The 19,094-nt window shown below is 40.4% G+C and overlaps 1 protein-coding gene across 2 annotated transcripts in view; it reads right to left on the minus strand.

Annotated features, from left to right (window-relative positions):
- LOC127628645 (neural cell adhesion molecule L1-like protein) overlaps positions 1–19,094 on the minus strand; it is a 77,839-nt gene that overhangs the window by 39,681 nt on the left and 19,064 nt on the right. For both annotated transcript variants that reach the window (XM_052105412.1, XM_052105411.1), the window contains exons 3-12: positions 11,232–11,340; positions 10,730–10,920; positions 9,244–9,366; positions 7,449–7,619; positions 6,810–6,839; positions 6,347–6,446; positions 6,052–6,233; positions 5,216–5,350; positions 906–1,046; positions 276–387 (exon numbers count right to left, since the gene is read on the minus strand). In XM_052105412.1, the coding sequence (XP_051961372.1) occupies positions 276–387; positions 906–1,046; positions 5,216–5,350; positions 6,052–6,233; positions 6,347–6,446; positions 6,810–6,839; positions 7,449–7,619; positions 9,244–9,366; positions 10,730–10,920; positions 11,232–11,340 (1,294 nt within the window). The remainder of the gene's footprint in view (positions 1–275; positions 388–905; positions 1,047–5,215; positions 5,351–6,051; positions 6,234–6,346; positions 6,447–6,809; positions 6,840–7,448; positions 7,620–9,243; positions 9,367–10,729; positions 10,921–11,231; positions 11,341–19,094) is intronic.

Genomic DNA, 19,094 nt, shown 5'->3' on the forward strand with positions numbered 1-19,094 from the left:
AAAGAACTATGCAAAGATTATTTAAAATGTTGATTTTTGTGTTCCATGGAAAAAAATAACAGCATACGAGTTTGGAATGACATAAGGGTGACTAAATAATGATAGTCACTTTTAGGTAAACAAATCCTTTAACATCTAACAGATATAATCAGAAGCAGAGTAAACCCCTCCCCATGCCTTAATGCATCACCCAACTTTTTACACTGTTCTACACCCCTGGATATAACACATCAAAAGATTTTATTAACATTACCAACACTAATTTCCAAACTCACCAATGACGGGTTGCTGTTGGAGAGCTAAAGACTTTGCAGTCCATAATCACACTCTTCCCTAACATGGTTGCATACTCCAGATAATTCTGAGTCAGAATCAAAGGAGGATGATCTGCGAGAAAGCCAGACCATTAGTCAAAACATTTATGCACAGAGACAAACATCAAACAGCCAGCACGGCATATGGTTCACTTTCTGTGATGTAGTTTGAAACCAAGTAATTCAAAAATACTCCCGCATTCACAATTAAACTGTAAAAAAGCTATTAACATATAAAAGTGATTTGTTCTCCTGCCAGCTGCGGAAAAAACTAAAGTAGTTTGTACACACACACACACAGAGAGAATCATGCACGCACGTTTCATGTATTTCTTCTACGTCAACTACAAATGAGCAGATGCTCCACACCCTTAAGCCATTCCGTGTCAGCAAGAGCACCATTTCATAATCAAAGCCTAGAAATCTTTAATAAGGACTGCGATCCTCCCTTATGGTGCTATGTTTAATTGATACATGTAAATTAGTCTGATTGTGCATCAGTACTGATCCATTGCTGCACTCTAAACATCACAATGCAACATTCATTGGCTTCCAGTTCACACAGATCAGTGTGGGATGAGAGGTACTTACTCATGACTAAGACGTTAGCATTAGCAAGTAGGGTCCCATGTTTGTTGGAGGCCTCACACTGGTATACTGCTGTGTCTCTCAGCTTGGCTCTATGTATGATGATGCTGTCATCGAGTACTTTCAGATTGATAGAAGGGAAATCTAGAAGGGAGATTGCCAGGGCAATTTGTCCCACAGTTAGGTTGCCATAAGGGTTATATCTCAGGAACTATAAGGTTTTGTGTGAAAAGTACAGTAGCAAAAATGTCATTCTCATAAAAGACAAGAGATTTAACAGTGGTTGTGTTTGTTGGTTTCAAATGCCTAGTTCAAAACTCATAATTAATTGATTAGTCATTTTTTTTTGTGAATTACATTCTACAATCTAAAATTCCAATATAAATATACTATAAATATACACTGGTGTCCAAAAGGTTAGAATAATGTACAGATTGTGCTGTTTCGTAGGAAATTGGTACTTTAATTCAGCAAAGTGGCATTCAACTGATCACAATGTATAGTCAGGACAGTACTGATTTAAAAAACAGCACCATCACTATTTGAAAAAATACACTTTTGATTAAATCTAGACAGGACACATTTCCAGCAGCCATCACCTTATCCATGAGTAATCATGCTAAATTGCTAATTTGGTACAAGAAAATCACTTGCCATTATATCAAACACAGCTGAAAGCTATTTGGTTTGTTAAATGAAGCTTAACATTGTCTTTGTGTTTGTTTTTGAGTTGCCTCAGTATGCAAAATACTGCCATGTCTTAAGGTCAATATTAGGTCAAAATGGTAAAAAAAGAAACAGCTTCCACTAGAAACTCGTCAGTCAATAACTGTTGCCTATCAAAAGCTGTGAATATGTGTGCAACACGTCAATGAATTTGACTAGAATTTATAGCCTCAGCTGGTGACATCATCAGGATGCACCTGTAGCAGGGCTATAAATAGATGCATCATCAGGTCGTTTGTCGCCAGACCACTCTGTGTGTTGTACTTCTCAAGCTGTCAGAGTTCGCCAGCATGGGTCCTGGCTCTTACTAATAGCGCCACGTTGGCCGAACAGGGTATGGTTCTCGGAGATGTCTCTCCTCAACGGCTCTCCTTGGGCGATTCCGGACAGGAGGGACCTTCTGTCTCAGGCGCAGCGGACAATATTTCATCCCCGCCCGAGCTGTGTAACCTTCATATTTAGCACCTGAAGGGTGCCAACTGAGGGACACTGGGCTTTCACCTGAAGTTATTGAGACCATCCTAAGTGCTAGGGCTCTCTCTACTAGAAGAAGTTATGCCAATAAATGGGGGTGTCTTTTAAAGATGGTGCAGTGCACATAATGCAGATCCAGTTAACTGCCAGATTGCTTCAGTTCTGGACTTTCTGCAGGAAAAATGATCAGCGGGCACATGCCCCGCCACTCGTGGCCGCTCTATCGGCTTGCCACGCCTTGATTGACGGGATGCCGTTGGGGAAACATCCTCTCCTCACTCACTTTGTTTGTGAAGCCATGCAATTGAGACCTCCTGCTAAGACCAGGATCCCTTCATGAGAATTATCACTAGTCCTAAAGGGTCTGTTTGAGACCACCTTTGAACCTCTAGAGTCAGCGTCTGATAAACCTCTGACTCTCAAGATGGTTTTTCTTATGGCAATTACTTCTCAAAAAGATTTGGGGATCTGCAGGCTTTGTCTGTCTTGCCATCCTGCTTAGATTTTGCCCCAAGAATGGCTAAAGCAATATTGCACCCTCATCCTGACTACCTGCCTAAGGTTCCTTTCTCGACATCCGGTCACTCTCAAAGCCTTCTGCTCCACGCCGTTTACAATGCCGGAGCAGGAAAGACTTCACGGACTTTGTCCAGTCCGTGCACTTCAGACTTATGTCCACCGCACTAGCCAGTGGCATAAGTCAGGGCAACAATTCGTTTGTCATGGGGGCCGTAACAAAGGGGTGGCTGCCACCAAGCAAACTATGTCACATTCTGTGAGGGATGCTATTGTCCTGGACTACAAGGCGTGCTTTGCCAGTAGGTATCAGGACTCACTCTACCAGAGTGGGTCGCCTCCTCTAAAGCTTTGGCCAGAGGTGTCCCTCTGCAACATGTTTGTAATGCAGTGGGCTGGTTCTCTCCACATCCATTCATAAGATTCTATAGTTTGGATGTTCATGCCACTCCGGGCCCTTATGTCCTTGAGTCTACATCACAAGCTCATGTCTGAGACCTCTCGCACTCTTGTGAACACAGCTACACAACTGTAAGTGGTCCGGACACCCACAGTGCGGCTGCGTGGGTATTCTCGTTCCCAAAGCATGGGTATTCTCGTTCCTAAAGCATCAAAGTGTAGCTTTTTGATAGGGAACGTCTCAGGTTACTTAACAGTAACACTTTTCCCTGATAAAAGCGTAACGAGATGCTGCACTTCATTGCCGCACTGAGGATGCCCCAGGACTGCTCTTCAGACAAAATACCTGACAATGCACCTGTGACGCATTTATTTATAGCCCTGCTACAGGTGCATCTTGATGATGTCACCAGCAGACTGGTTTAACACATCAAATTTCATTGAAATATTTCATTGAAATATACACAAAACACGAAGTATTCACAGCTGGTCACTACTTAAGACGTTCCCAAAGTGCTAAATCAGCGCAGCATCTCGTTCCGCTTTTATCAGGGAACAGGGTTTGCAGTTAAGTAACCCAAGACGTTTTGAGGAATGAAGGCTATGCAATGCTTAAAATTGCCAAAAAACTGAAGATTTCATAAAAAGGTATACACTACAGTATTCAAAGACAAAGGAAAACTATCTCTAACAAGGACAGAATGAGATGTGGAAGGCCAGATGTACAACTATACAAGAGGATAAGCACATCAGAGTCTCTAGTTTGAGAAATAGACACCTCACATGTCCTCAGCTGACAGCTTCATTGAATTCTACCCACTCAACACCAGTTTCATGTACAACAGTAAAGAGAAGACTCAGGGGTGCAGGCCTTATGGGAAGAATTGCAAAGGAAAAGCCACTTTTGAAACAGAAAAACAAAAAGAAAAGGTTAGAGTGGGCAAAGAAACACGGACACTGGACAATGGGTAATTGGAAAAGGGTGTTATGGATCTTAACCCCATTGAGCTTTTGTGGGATCCGCTAGACTTTAAGGTGTGTGAGAAGTGCACGACAAGACAGCCACATCTATGGCAAGTGCTACAGGAAGCGTGGAGTGAAATGTCACCCGAGGATCTGGACAAACTGACAGCTAGAATGGCAAGGATCTGCAAAGCTGTCATTGCTGCACGTGGATGATTGTTTGATGAGAACTCTTTGAAGTAGTTTAAGATGTTCTGAATTTTTTTTTTTTCAAAATTTGAATAGTTAATTTTCACATCATTAATGTCCTGACTATACTTTGTGTACAGTTGAATGCCACTTTAGTGAATAAAAGTACTTCTTTCCATAAGAGCAATATCTGTACATTATTCCAAACCTTTGGCTGCCTGTGTGTGTGTGTGTGTGTGTGTGTGTGTGTGTGTGTGTGTGTGTGTGTGTGTGTGTGTGTGTGTGTGTGTGTATGCAGGGTTGGGAGGGTTACTTTTGAAATGTATTCCACTACAGATTACAAAATACATTATGTAAAATTTAATTTGTTTCGTATTTCATTAGATTACTCAAGGTCAATTACGTATTCTAAATACTTTGGATTACTTCTTCAGCAATGGTAGATTTTTTCACTTGTTTTGACAAAAACTCTGCAGTACAGTCAGACAAAATACATGTTAAAATATAATGTTAAAAATATATAATAATATGCAGTGTTGTTTCTTAATCAAATTGATCTTGTTTTGAGGATTTTTAGATATTTTTACAGGAAAACAATTGGACATAGCAGACATAACAGTGGAAATACTCAACATTTTTAGAGGAAAAAACGTTAAGTTTTGTGTCTATAAAGAAATTTACTTTAAAAACTAAACACACCCTGAGAAATATTCACTATAGTAAAAACAAATAACCCCATTCTCCTCTATACTGTAATATTTTGTCAGATAATCACTGTAAGCAACTATAAACCATTTTTGGAAGATATACCATTCACTTTTGGTGAATAATATGACCTTTGTCATCTACTTTTGATATATTATTTCACATGATGTGTACTGTACATTGTGCATAAATACAGAGGTTGGCTTATGATCATTGCTGTTTATGAATAATGCAACAAAACAGATTTTTCGCTCAGCAATTGCATATTTGGCAGTGGCTTTGAGCTGACAAATTCAGTGAGATGGGCATGACAAAGGTGGAAGAGAGGGGTTTCAACACACCGTCCAGGAGCCTTCCATTTCTCTTCCAGGTGATTGTGGGTTGTGGTTTTCCTTTAGCAGAACACTTGATTTGGATGTCAGATCCAATCTCTGCCAACTGAATCTTCACTGGCTCTTCCCGCCAGCTAGGGGGCTCTGAGAAACAAAACATGTACACCAGATCAAAACATCACCCTGGTTAAAGCATTACTGCCACCTTGTGTTTGTAAATAACATGCAAATTGACTTATGTATTTATGATCTTTATAAGTTCAACCTGTAGTTTCATCCTCATAAAGACTTTTTTTTATGATTTCTTCTTAAAAAAACAGGTTCCAAAATATATTTGGATTAATAAATTCACAGAACAGTGGTGATGTTACCTACTCATGGAAAATTGATCAAGACAAAAGAAAAAATCCCATAAAACTGTATAGTCAGGGTTCCAACATTTTATCAATGATTTTTATGACCATAATTCGTAAATTTCAGATAAATATTAAATAATAATAATAAAATAATAATTATAGAGATAGACTCACAAAGACCAATTTTTTGCTAATTACATATTTTAAAGCTGAGAATAACTTTAAAAAGGTAAATTCATTATAGATGTGGCCATGACTTCTCAAGAGCTTTTAATTAATATTACATTTTCCAGCCTGTAAATCACAATTTAAAAATTCCCTGATATGTCCTGGTTGCTCAAAACTCCATAAGAGTACTTCTCGTCAAATGGATGTGTTCCTTTGTTGACCAAAATAATTCTACAAGGTATTCTCCAATGACAATAACTTTTCAGACCCTGTATAAAATGTAAGAATGCATCTTTAGGATATAAGAGCATAAGTGCATACCCTCTAAAACAACGTGAAAATGATGGACAGCTTCACCAAGAGAATTCTTGGCCTTGCACATGTATTTTCCTTCATCCTGTTCTGTGACATCTGGTATAGTCAGAAGCTTTCCATACTTCATGATATTTGCACGATTTGGTAAGCTGTCCCTCATCTTCTCCCATTCTATTGTTGGCGTGGGCCTGAGAAAAGACCACAACAGTTGACTCTACAGTTGCTCTCTACAGTCAGTGGATAGGCTTGTTAACGTGTAGTGTGAGTACTCTATTGTGTTGTCATAGAGAAGTGAACTCACAGTCCTTCTGCGATGCACTCCAGTTCCAGCTCCTCTCCTTTCTTTAGGAAGGTTGTCTTATGATTGGAGGGCACCAAAAATCTTGGTTTCCTTTCATGAACTAAATGGGGACAAATGATAGTAAATGGCTTTGACGTACAAATTATATTCAGCATTATGATGGATAGACAGTAGCAGATAATGTACTTCCTTCATCGACAGTTAAAATAGGAAAATGCTATTGTTTTTCACATTGTTTTCTGATTTTTAGAGAAGAGAATGTCTCAGACTGACAACTCTGGAAATAGATGATGTGACTAGTGAGTGTTGAAGCTCGACAAAGCTTTATCTTAAACATCACATCTTGTGGCACAAAGGCTGGCATAATAAGCATGGTAAAATCAAGCACAAAAAAACATAAATTAAGGTTTTGCATTTAAAAAGCACACATTTTGCGTAATAAAAAAAATTAAAAATTATTTACCACTGATGATGCCATCATGGCTTGAATTTACTAGAAGAAAAGACAAGTGTGCAAATGTTTAGCTCTTTCAAATGGTAATACATAATACATACAGTACATAATGGAACATAAGGACACATGCAAATAAAATTAAATAATATGGTATATTAAATAATTACAGTATTATTTACATGCTCTTCTTAAGCCACACTTTAAAAGACATGTTAAATTATCTTTTCTGTAAACTAACTTAATTTTTCTTCAATTATTTTTGCAATGGCTTTTAACCAACTGGTCAAAGTGCTTTTAGAGGATGTATAATGTCAGTTTTCCTAAAGATAACACAGGAGTAACCGCAGGTGTAGCTTATCACATTAACTACAATGTCCCACTGACTATTAACAACGAGAAATTGTCTCAATTTCAATCCATATACCGTACATGTATTAATTGATTTTTACATTCAAAACATTACTAACTTAAAAAGTCTTTTATTATCAAATTCTAATGCAATGACTTTCATATATTGTTATCCTTGTCTAAAGTTAAGCTTTTAATATATATATATATATATATATATATATATATACAGTATATTTCTCTTTTTATTCCTTTTCATTCTTAGAAAATGTTCATTTTACAGAGATTTCTGCCACATACTTGTTCTGACCCTCAGGGCCATGCTGGGTTTCTGGACGATGGTGCGTATCCAGGCAAAGGAGGCAAAACAGCAGTAGTCGTCGTGGCTATCAGTCACCAGTGTATTAGAAAAGTACAGGTTCCCATTGAGTGCCATGGACACTCTCTCATTCTGCTTGATGTGCCGAAGATCTGAGGACAATACAGAGAGGATGGCTAGATTATCATGAGCAGCAGGACATTGGAGAAGGCAACCATCCAAACAGTCCAGAAATTGCCCCTCCTGACAGACTGCACAGAAGATAACAGGCAACATGGGTAGAGCTCTGAATGCTCAGACATTCTTGTACCCATCATATGAAATATAGGTGGGTCAACATGTATAAGCTCCACTTCAGCACAAGAAGTGAAGACATGTAATAATGTGTAATAATTTCACACCATAACACAGTGTGGAAAACTTGACAGAAATTTTGGTTTGCAAAAGATTTGCATACTAAAGAAAGTAGTTGTAACGAACTCTGATCCTCAAGTTCACCCCGCCCCCTCTAGCTCTCACGCTCGCTCCCAATCACCAGAATATTAGTTTCACCTGCACGGTTCATTTCCTCTATATATACTCTGCCCTCTCTCCCCACGTTTGTTGGTTGTTGTTTAGTTACCCCTTCGCTTTGCCAGCTCTAGTGTTTCACTAGCTTCCCCTGTTTCTACTACTCGCTTGTTTTGTCTTTGTGTATTCTGATCCCCCGGCTTCAACCTTACGCTTCCCTGTATTACGCTTCTTTGGATTTGCCCCTTTGCCATATTCTGATTTCCCGGCTTCGACCTTACGCTCCCCTTGACTACGCTTCTCTGGATTTGCCCCTTTGTACTTTTGCCATTCTGCCAATAAAGCAGTTTTACCCGGCATTGTGACTATCTCTTCTTGTGCGTGTTACAGTAGTAGTGCTTGCAAGAAAGTAAAACAATTAAATTAACCCATAAGAGAAAGCTATTGTTCAGAGTTTGCTCTTTCAGAGATCAAGAGATTCTCCTTTATGGGATCAACTTTGTCTCAAACATTTCTCCTAAAATTAAAAATACAAGGAAAAATAAAACTAGTAAAACATGAGACAATTAAGTGTAGAGATAAGAAAGTATTGTGGATTATAGAGCTCAGATATTTTTGGTCTTGGATGAATATGATGAGAAATGTTCCAGTTCATAATTAAATCTCTAACTTTTGATCGCAGACTTGAGCACAGTTTGAGACATTGTTGAAATCTCTCAAGTACAAGTGAGATTACTAGAATGCTTTTGTCAGGAGAAAAATCAGAAAAGCATTAATATTAAACAAAAGTCTCCATTTGTTCTCCATTTAAACACATAGCTGAGGAGCTATTCTTAACCATTTAAACTGCAACATGTTTATGATCAAAACCTGTTATTAGTTTGGGTGGTTTTGGAATCTCAGTCTGGCATCAATAAAATGGTAGTTATATTCAGTCCATTGAATCATACATTGTGGATGCTATGTTTTTTTTTTTTTGTATGACAGTCAAAGACAATAAAGACAATGATGACTGACATTTCAGAAATGATGACGTTTGTTGGAGCAGCTGAGCAAGTTTTGTTAAGAAATGATGTTTAAACTAACAAGAAATTTACTGGAATATTTATATTTGTACATTCAGCAGAACCTTTTATTTAAAGCAACAGTACATTCAAAGTAAAGACACTTTATTAGTTTGAGTTTCTAATAAGTAATTATAGCATTAAAAAGAGCCCTCAAAGGACAACATGGTGCACCAAACTGATTTAAAGTGTCTTAAACTACCTTTGGTCATCCAGTAGAGTTGTAGAGGTGGAATCCCTTTTGGGGGGATACACTCCAAAACCACTGAATCTCCCTCCGCAACCACCACTGGCTCTATCTCCTCTTTGGGAAACCTAGGTACCACTGTGAGCAAACATAAAAACAAAACAAACATTTCATTGAAGTTTTTATCAGGCCACCAAGCATACAACAGGCAAATGCCTAGAAACTGTTAACTAAATAAATTAATTTCTTACTCAGTAATTTTGGCTTGTTTTCCAATATTTAAAAATCCATAAAACAACACTTGTTGTAATCTAACAAAATTGAGTGAAGTTTATGCTGAAAATAAAAACAACTCTTTGCCAGTGGTGTACGAAAAGTAAACTTAATGTAAGTTTCTTTCCTCATTGGCAAAACTAATTTGTCTTGTTTTTTTTTTTACTGAATTATGCTTGAATTATCTAAAAGCAAAACTTAATATCTTATGTAATGTTCTAAATATCTAAAATAAATTACAAATGAGTAATTAGAATGGATATTAATTAGAATTTTTCCATTTGAGTTGATTTAATCTTTATGTTGCAAGAATTGTTTTTTAATTTTACTGGTAAAGTGTCCCACTTTACCCATATTGTCTGAAAAAAATTGGGATTTGGTCAAAAGACGTTTTTTCTTCTCAATCAGTATTTATGTATTTAGTATTTCTCAATGTTTGCTTTTGACAAAGAGACATCTGTTTTCTATAAAGATACTGTAATGTCAGGTTATATGGCATGAATATAATAACTACAAATTTATAAAATTTCCAAAGGTGTCCCACTTTACCCATATTCACCCTACTGAAGGGAGAACTGATATAAAATGAATGTGTACACTATAGTCCCGATAAATTGGTATTGAAGGAATTTTATGAGTAATGCTTCAGTTCATATCGAAATCTCTTATGTTTGATGGCAGACTTTGATAACCTGGTAAATCTGAGCATGGTTTTTTATTGTTCAGACCTAGTCAGAAACGCTAAAGAAATGTGAGATTACTAGGATGTTTTCTTTTTTTTGTTATTGTTTTTTTTTTTTTTTCAGGCGAATGATCCGAGAGGTCTACTTGAGTAGAAACAATTGTGATATTTCCATTATGATTTTTAATTGTTTTAGTGGGGTTGCATAAATTGGTGTCCTTTTGTTCAGAAATAATGGAGCGGCTAGTCGGCTTGAAGTAGCTGATTGCAGCAGCCAAAATGGAATGAATTGTTAGATATGGGATTGAATATAATGCACGTATAGGCATGTAACATTTTTAACAGTTTTAAACTGAATTTTCCCCAAAACTTTCAGGTGCTGAAGAAACCAAAGCAAAGGTAAAGATGTGACATGAGAAAATGTATGGAGATTAAAAACAAGTTGAGCAGCATCATGTTTGATGTGCTCAATGGGACACATTGAATATGCAAATGCATTTTTTTTTTGCAGGTTTTTTTTGCAGGTTTATATGAAAAATTACTTACTGGGCACAATAAATTCTTTTTCCTCTGATATTGCAGTTCCAAGCTTGTTGGAGGCATAACACCTGTACTTTCCCTGGTATTTCACTTTATCTTTACTGTTAGGTATTACAAAAGACCCACTACTCTCTTTTGTTTTGAGTTGAGGGTCTTTATGTGGGTCAAAATCCATTCCGTCTTTAGTCCAACGGAACCTGTTCAATCAAAAACACATAACATGCAACTTTCAACAACATAACTCTTTCATTACACTTATTAGACATGCATATGAGCTGATTCCAAATAAAATGACACATTAAGTCAAATGCATGGAAACTTGCATGGACATTCTGACAGATTTATCCTTTCGTATTTCAGAGAAATTCATACGGCTTACAATAAGTGGGTGAGGGTGAGTAAATGATGACTGAATTGTAATTATTGGCTGAACTATCCCTTCAAATATCTGACGAAAGTCAGGAACAGGAAATGTTCTATATTCATAAAAGCAGGAGATCTAACTCACATAGGTCTTGGGTTCCCTTTGGCTTCACACATGAATAGGAAGCTCTCATCATACGGCAAGGCAATCAGATGGCCTGAGGTCTGACTAGTGATAGTTGGCAGCTGTTCCACTGCAGGAAGCAGGTAACAAAATAAAAGAGCATCACTGTTAACATGGTAAAATGGCAATTTTTGCTTAACCGGAAACTCTTCTTTCTGGAGTTAATTGCACAGTAACAAGAAAATGAGTGTATCTCAAAACCACACTGGGGTCATATTCCACCCCAAAATAAAAATCACGTAATAAGAAACTATATTTTGCATAAAGAAAATTACGAATTTTTAGGACCCTATCGATTGTTTTTTTGGTATTATTTTCATGACAAGAAGCACCCCCCACTCATTACCATAATACCAAAAAAACAAAAAAACATCCTTATTAGCACAAAGTGAAAAAAAGCATTGTAAAGTTATTAATTATTTTACTTTAATAAAGTGTAATATTACTGTATTCGGGTAATTGGAAACAAATGAGATTCAACATTGAAAATAATGGCAATAAAAAAAACACTTTGAAAGTAAAATGTCTGGCCGTGAATTACAAAGTAATTAGATACTGTAATATAATTAATTTTAGTCAAAAAGTAGTGTAACACATTACAAATTAAATCATTATAATCAGATTATAGTTAATGACTTTCAATCAAGTTTATTACTTTTCAGTAAATTACTTACATATTTATAAAATAATATTATTTTTGAAGAATACATTTAAATGGGTCATGATATGAGGAATCAAATTTTCATCTATTAACTTATAAGAGGTCATTGTTTATAAAACATACTATAAGTTTCAGAACTCAAAACTTACCCCTCACTGCAAAAGCACATTTGTTAACACAAAGCTGCCAAAACGACTCATTCTCTACTTACACCACATTGTGACACATTTGCATCTGACGGCCACCACACAGCAATGCCTGCTTTACAGTCAAATCTTAAAGAAGAAGCAGCACCAAAACAGCTGTGTTTCTGACTAGGGCTGGGAATTGCCACATACCTCCTGACTCAATATTACAATGATATTTCCTGGCCGATACTATATGCAGGGTTGGGAGGATTACTTTTGAAATGTATTCCACTACAGATTACAGAATAAATGCTGTAAAATGTCATTTGAAACATATTCCATTAGATTACTCAAGGTCAGAAACATATTCTAAATACTTTGGATTTCCTCTTCAGCGCTGGTAGATTTTTTCACTTGTTTTGACTATAAAAACTCTGCCAGTACAGTAAGACAAAATACATATTAAAAATACATTCTCTGTAAAACCTACATATCTGATGCAGTGTTGTTTCTAAAACAAGATCAATCAAATTGATCTTGTTTTAAAGATTTTTAGATATTTTACAGGAAAACAATACAAAAATTATTATCAAGAATATGATTTTTGCAGTCTTACTAGAAAAAAATTATTATGATCCAACGTGAATTTTCTTTGTAAAATATATGATCGTGCCAGGTAACATGTGCATGTAAAATGGCTAGAAATAGCATTTTAGCTTTACACAAGGTTTGTTTCTAATTCTTCTGCTGCAAGCTTACTTCAAATTTACTTCTCTGTCTGCTTGTATGAATGTAACACATCATAAGCAGGGCTGGACTGGTAATCTGGCATACCAGGCATTTTCCCGGTGGGCCGACGCACTTAGGAACCGATCAGGGGCAGACTGGCCATCGGGAGAACTGAGCGGGCCAGTGGGTCGCACGCGAAACATACCAAATGGGACGCGATAGGCTCAAATGAGCCGCCGCGTTATGCAGTACGAACCACAAAATGGCGCCGCGATATGCAGAAAAGGACAGCAAGCAAGAAGTGTCTATCGAAGAACAGATGTTTTTGAAATAACAATTGTTTACACTCTGTAATATATAATTTGCAGGTAAAAGGTAGAAATTTGCAATACAACCAATTTAAATTGGATCTGTCGTCCAGTCAGTGCATTGTCTGAGCTAGGTGACTAGTCAGGAACACAAGGCTGCTTATGTCTATTTGTATATAACAAATAAATCTATACAATATATCAATCTAACTTATCAAACAAATTTTGTTATTTTAGAATGTAAAATATATAATATATTATCATAGGCTATTACTATAATCATAATGATAATTTTGCAACAAACAAATGGAGGCTAAAGAGTTAACTGGTTCAAGAACCATTTCTGGGGTTTTACTGAATTATGACACACATGATAATTCACTTGTAATCCCAGTGTCGTTACATGTTATTTATATATGCATAATGAGATAATCTGATATGTAGTGTTCTCTTAGACAACAAACACTATTCTTTCAAACTGCTTCCAGATGACTGACAGAGAGAACTCACAATTTGCGCGTGGGCGCCAAACCGCAAATGAAATTCTAAACAAAAAAGCAAATCAAACGTGCTTTGCTGGCATATCTTTCATCTGTTCTTCAAAATATAATCAGGTGTGTTTCCTCAAGCACGTGTCTTTGTGTCTATTGGCATTTCTTGTGGACAATGGCAGGTAAATGTGTGAAATTACCCACCAATGCGCATGAATACCCTGGCTGTTAGATTATAAATATTGCGGGGCGTGACACATAGCCTAGTTTACAGCATCCAACAGCATGATAAGCCTTTTTACAGCTAAACTATTTATTAAAGGAGTGTCTGACAGAATCTGTAGAATGCCTTCAACAATTTTTCTCCACAACACCTCTCAAATTAACTTTTGGATTAAGCACAATAACAGGAACATTGATCACAGCAGATGATTCTGACATACGACAGTGAACAAACGGTGCTTGTCGGCTGCAGCAGCGGTCCATTAAAGGACTAAAACCTTAAGGACTAATTAAAGAGACAAAACTTCTCAAATAGAAATCCCGTTAGTATGGAACTCTGCACAAATAAAGCTTCATATCTTACATATAAATCATTATAGCATTAAGATAAAAAAAATATATATTTTTTATTTTATAAAAAATAGATTTTTCATCAGGGAGATGATTTTAAAATTGCGATTTGTAACAGGACCTATTTTTTTCCCAGCCCTATTTCTGACAGAAGGTCAGAATGTGGGTGACACATTTGTATTTTTGTACAAATATATATGACTGTTTAAGTGCAAAAAAAACTTTACTAATATTTTAAGTGAACCTCAAGGAACATGTTAAAATAATAAAAAAACATGGCATGTCATCTGTTTGTGTTTCTGTGACAGCTGAAGGGGCAATTAAAGAAACAAATAGGAAATATAGACAATATTTTGAATCTGTTGAGCAGAAAAAAATGTGTTTAAAAATTGTTTTAAAGAAGTTACCAAAAAAGTTATATGAATAATTTTTTGATTTCAGTAGAGTACGTCATGGTTACTGTTGTAACCTCCGTTCCCTGATGGAGGGAACGAGACGATGTGTCAAATGTAGTGACACAAGGGGTCTTTCTTTGGAGCCTTGCGTACCTCTGAACTTGAGAAAAGGCCAATGAGAAATTGGCAGACAGAATTTGCATGTCCCTCCCCAGACATACGTGTATAAATGGAAGCGGGCGTGAGTCTGTCAGTCCGTTTTTTGCACTGAGGAGCCGAGAATAATGTACAGCCATTTACAGTGGTAGGTCTAGTGTCATGGCAAGGGGAACACAACGCCCTCAGGGAACGGAGGTTACAACAGTAACCACGGCGTTCCCCTTCTGTCACTCACTCAACATTGTGTCGAATGTAGTGACACAAGGGGTCCCATTTAAAAGCGCCATGCACTAGACCTAATCCCTGAAGGGGGTCATAGGAACCTTGGGCACGTAGCCGGGTCGCGGTCTTAGAAAGACGTTAGTATCTGCCGGACCGAACTCCAGGCAAGTGTCGCTGACAGAGAACGCTTGCAGGTCCCCAACCCTCTTGATGGAAGCTAGCGCTATCAGGAGGGCCATCTTCAAGGAGAGGGCCTTGAGCTCAACTGAGTCAAGCGGCTTGAAGGGGGGTCTCTGAAAGGCAGAAAGGACCACTGAGAGATCCCAGAAGGGAAACAGGCTTGGCCAGGGAAGATTCAGCCTCCGGGCACCTCTAAGGAACCAGATAATCAAGTTGTGCTTACCCAAGGACTTGCCGTCCACTGCGTCATGGTGGGCCACGATAACAGCAACATATGCCTTCAAGGTGGAGGGGGACAGCCTCCCCTCCAACCTCTCTTGCAGAGATGAAAGCACTGAGAGAACTGTTCATCTCTGAGGGTCTTCAGAACGGGAAGAACACCAATTTGCGAACAAGTGGCAATTTATAGCGTAAACCTGCCTGGTAGAATGAGCTCTGGCTTGGTGGATTGTGTCTACTACTGCAGGTGGTAGGTCACTCATATCTACCTCATCCCATCCTGGGGCCAGACGTGGAGGTTCCAGAGGTCTGGGCGCAGATGCCAGATGGTGCCCTGTCCCTGGGAAAGAAGAAACTTCAGGAAACTTGCTAGGGAGGTGCTGTCACGAGGAGCATGAGATCCGAGAACCAAGTCCGAGTGGGCCAGTAAGGAGCCACTAAGGTGACATGTTCCTCATCCTCCCTGATCTTGCACAGCACTAGTGCAAGAAGGCTTACTGGGGGAAATGCATACTTGCGCAGCACCTGGGGCCAGCTGTGTGCCAGCACATCTGTCCCGAGAGGGGCCTCTGTCAGAGAGTACAAGAGTAAGCAATTGAGAATTGTCTTGGGAGGCAAAGAGATCTACCTGTGCCATGTCGAACAGGCCCCAAATCAGCTGAACCACCTGGGGTGGAGACTCCACTCTCCGCTGGGCGAGACCTGTCACGGAAGTGTGTCCGCTGTCTGTTGAGGTTGCCCGGGATATGAGTGGCGTGCAGCGACCTGACTCCAAAGGAGGAGATGGCGGGCGAGTTGTGACATGTCGAGAGTGCACGCTGCCTTGCCGATTTATGTACGCTACCATCGCAATGCTGTCTGATTGGATCAAGACGTGCTTGCCCCGGATCAGTGGGAGAAACCTCCGCAAGGCAAGGAAAACAGCCAGCATCTCTAGGCAGTTGATGTGCCAATGCAGCCGAGGCCCTTTCCAGGAGCCAGCGGCTGCGTGCCGATTGCACACAGTGCCCTAACCCCGTTGAGAGGCGTCTGTGGTGACCATGACATGACGTCCGGAGGGGCACTCCAGTCCGCAGAAAACAGAAGTCTTTCCAAGGGTTGAAATTCTGATGGCAGGATTGGGTGATTAACACACGGTATGTGCTGTGGCGCCATGCCCATCTCGGGACTCGAGTCTGAAGCCTGTGCTGAAGCAGTCTCATATGCTTCAACCCAAGCGGCGCGACCGTGGCCGAGGATGCCATATGCCCCAAGGGCCTCTAGAACTGTTTTAGAGGAACCACTGTGCCGGGCTCGAAGAGAGTGAGGCACAAGAGCACCGACTGCGCACGCAGGTTAATGAGGTGTGGAGTCATTGAGACTGACTCCACACCTCTCTATGCCGAGAAAAGAGATGATCTGAACAGAGGCAAGCTTGCTCTGTTCCCAGTTGACCTGAAGCCCTAGACACCTGGTCCCTGTGGGCGCATACTAACTCTCAAGTGTGAACTTGAATGAGCCAGTCGTCAAGGTAATTGAGTATACGGATGCCCACTTCCCATAGCAGGGCAAGGGCTGCCCCTGCAAGCTTTGTGAAGACGCGAGGGGACAGGGACAGGCCGAAGGGGAGAACCGTAGGAAGGGTCGGTGTCGAGGCAAGCTGGAGATGTGGAAGTACGCGTCCTTCATGTCTACCGCCGCAAACCAATCTTGATGCCGAACGCAGGTTAAAATCTGTTTCTGCATGAGCATTTTGAATGGGAGTTTGTGTAAAATTGGCTGCAACCCATCGCCTTTTTTGGGTACGATGAAGTAAGTGCTGTAGAAACCCTTCTTCATCTTGGCTGGAGTGACGGGCTCTATCGCGTGCTTGAGTAGCAGAGTTGTAATCTCGCCCCGTAAGGTGCTGGAGTTTTTGCCGCGCATTGAAATGGAGCGAATACTGCTGAAACGAGGCGGGAGCCTGGCGAATTTAATCGCATAGCCAAGTCAGATGGCTAGCCAACGCGACGGGTTGGATAGTGAAAGCCATGCATTCAAGCTCCGTGCGAGGGCCACTAGAGGGACGATAGTTTTTGACGTACCGGGTGGGGCTTCGCAGTGGGGGGAGCAGGTAATAATGCGTCGAGAGGCAAAAGCACGTCCTGAGGCTTGGGATCAGAGAAACTCTGCAGGGGGAGTGTTAGAGTCTGAAGAAGAGGTCCTGGAGAGGCATCTTCGGAACTCGTCAGCGCCAGCCTGCCGGGGATGAGCAGACACAGGTCCGGAAGTGAGGTAACTGCATCCAGGGAACCAAGACTGTAGGATTTTGATGCCGGGGCACCATGTGAATGGCATGCACCGGCTGGGTGACCCAGGGAGTGAGGAAATCGCTCTTTTATTGACAGTGTGGGTACCGCAGCCCGAAGGGAGTGCAGCAAAAGGACGATTTTCCTCTCATCCCTCCACCAGGGGATGAAGTGGTCCTGATACCAGCCCCGGAGCGAACAACAGACTTCCTGGGTCTTCCTGACTGTCAGGGCCGGGACTACCCAGGTGCAGTTCTTTGAGTGCCATGGCTTGGTGGACCTGCAGGAGAGCCATGGCATGCAGGGTGGAGGCGACCTGTCCAGTGGTGCTGTAGGCTTTCAAAGTCAGTGATGACGTCATCATACAGGACTTGGAGGGGAGTACCGGGTGATCTCGCCAGGTGGCGGCATTCTCGGGGCACAGGTGTATCGCAACAGCTCTGTTCACCTGGTGGACCTCTGTGTATCCGTGGGATGCCCCACCATCAAGGGTAGTGAGAGCGGATGAGTGAGGAAGTCGATTCTGGGCAGTAAAAGGTGCCCTCCACGACCTCCGTGAGGCGAGCCGCACTCACCTCGAGCCAGGACGGAAGCAAGTGAGCGTTCCGGGGGGGCGGGTGTATTAGTGGGATTTACCCGGCGAAACCGAGCCTGCTGCCATCCCCAAATTGCATCCATCATCAGCCGGGTCATCCTCAATCCCATGGGAAGAAGGAGCAAAGCTGGGGGTGGCTGAAGTGGCATTCACCTTGAGAAATGAAAGTCATGACCGCAATGCTGCCATGGTCATGTCCTCACAGTGAGTACATGAACCATCCACAAACACTGCCTCAGTGTGATCACTACCCAGGCACATGAGGCAGCATCTATGATCATCAGTTTTGGAGAGATATCGCCCGCATCCAGGAACTACACAGAGGCGGAAGGGCATCTTTAAAAAGACGCGTCCTGATAAGGACGTTCAACGCCTGCTGTCTATTGCTCTTTTGTGAGTGAAAACAAACTTTTTTTGGGGCGGAAAATACTCTTTTAGAAGTATGCACTCTTTTAGACAGAAGCGCTGTCAAAGTGCCCAGGGGCGTGGAAGCAGAAAGCTGCTGGTAACGTGCCGTAGATCCAACAGCAATGCTCTGCTTACAGAGGTGAGTGGAACAGTAGTGAACTTCAACTTGTTGCTGCACAACTGCTCGGCTCCGAAGAACAAATCTGACTGACAGACGCACGCCCGCTTCCCTTTATACCCATATGTCCGGGGGTGGGACATGCAAATTCTGTCTGCCAATTTCTCATTGGCATTTTCTCAAGTTCAGAGGTACACAAGGCTCTCAAGAAAGACCCCTTTTGTCACTACATTCGAAACAACGTCGAGTGAGTGACAGAAGGGGAAATCTGATTTACAAATTATTTGTCTGTAGTTGTTTACTAGTTTTGAGTAACTTAACTAATACTGTTCATGAGATTCACCTTTATAACACTGAAGAAAAAAGGGAGT

The sequence above is a fragment of the Xyrauchen texanus genome, chromosome 35 (assembly GCF_025860055.1).
Source record: "Xyrauchen texanus isolate HMW12.3.18 chromosome 35, RBS_HiC_50CHRs, whole genome shotgun sequence".
In the NCBI taxonomy this organism is placed as follows: Eukaryota; Metazoa; Chordata; class Actinopteri; order Cypriniformes; family Catostomidae; genus Xyrauchen; species Xyrauchen texanus.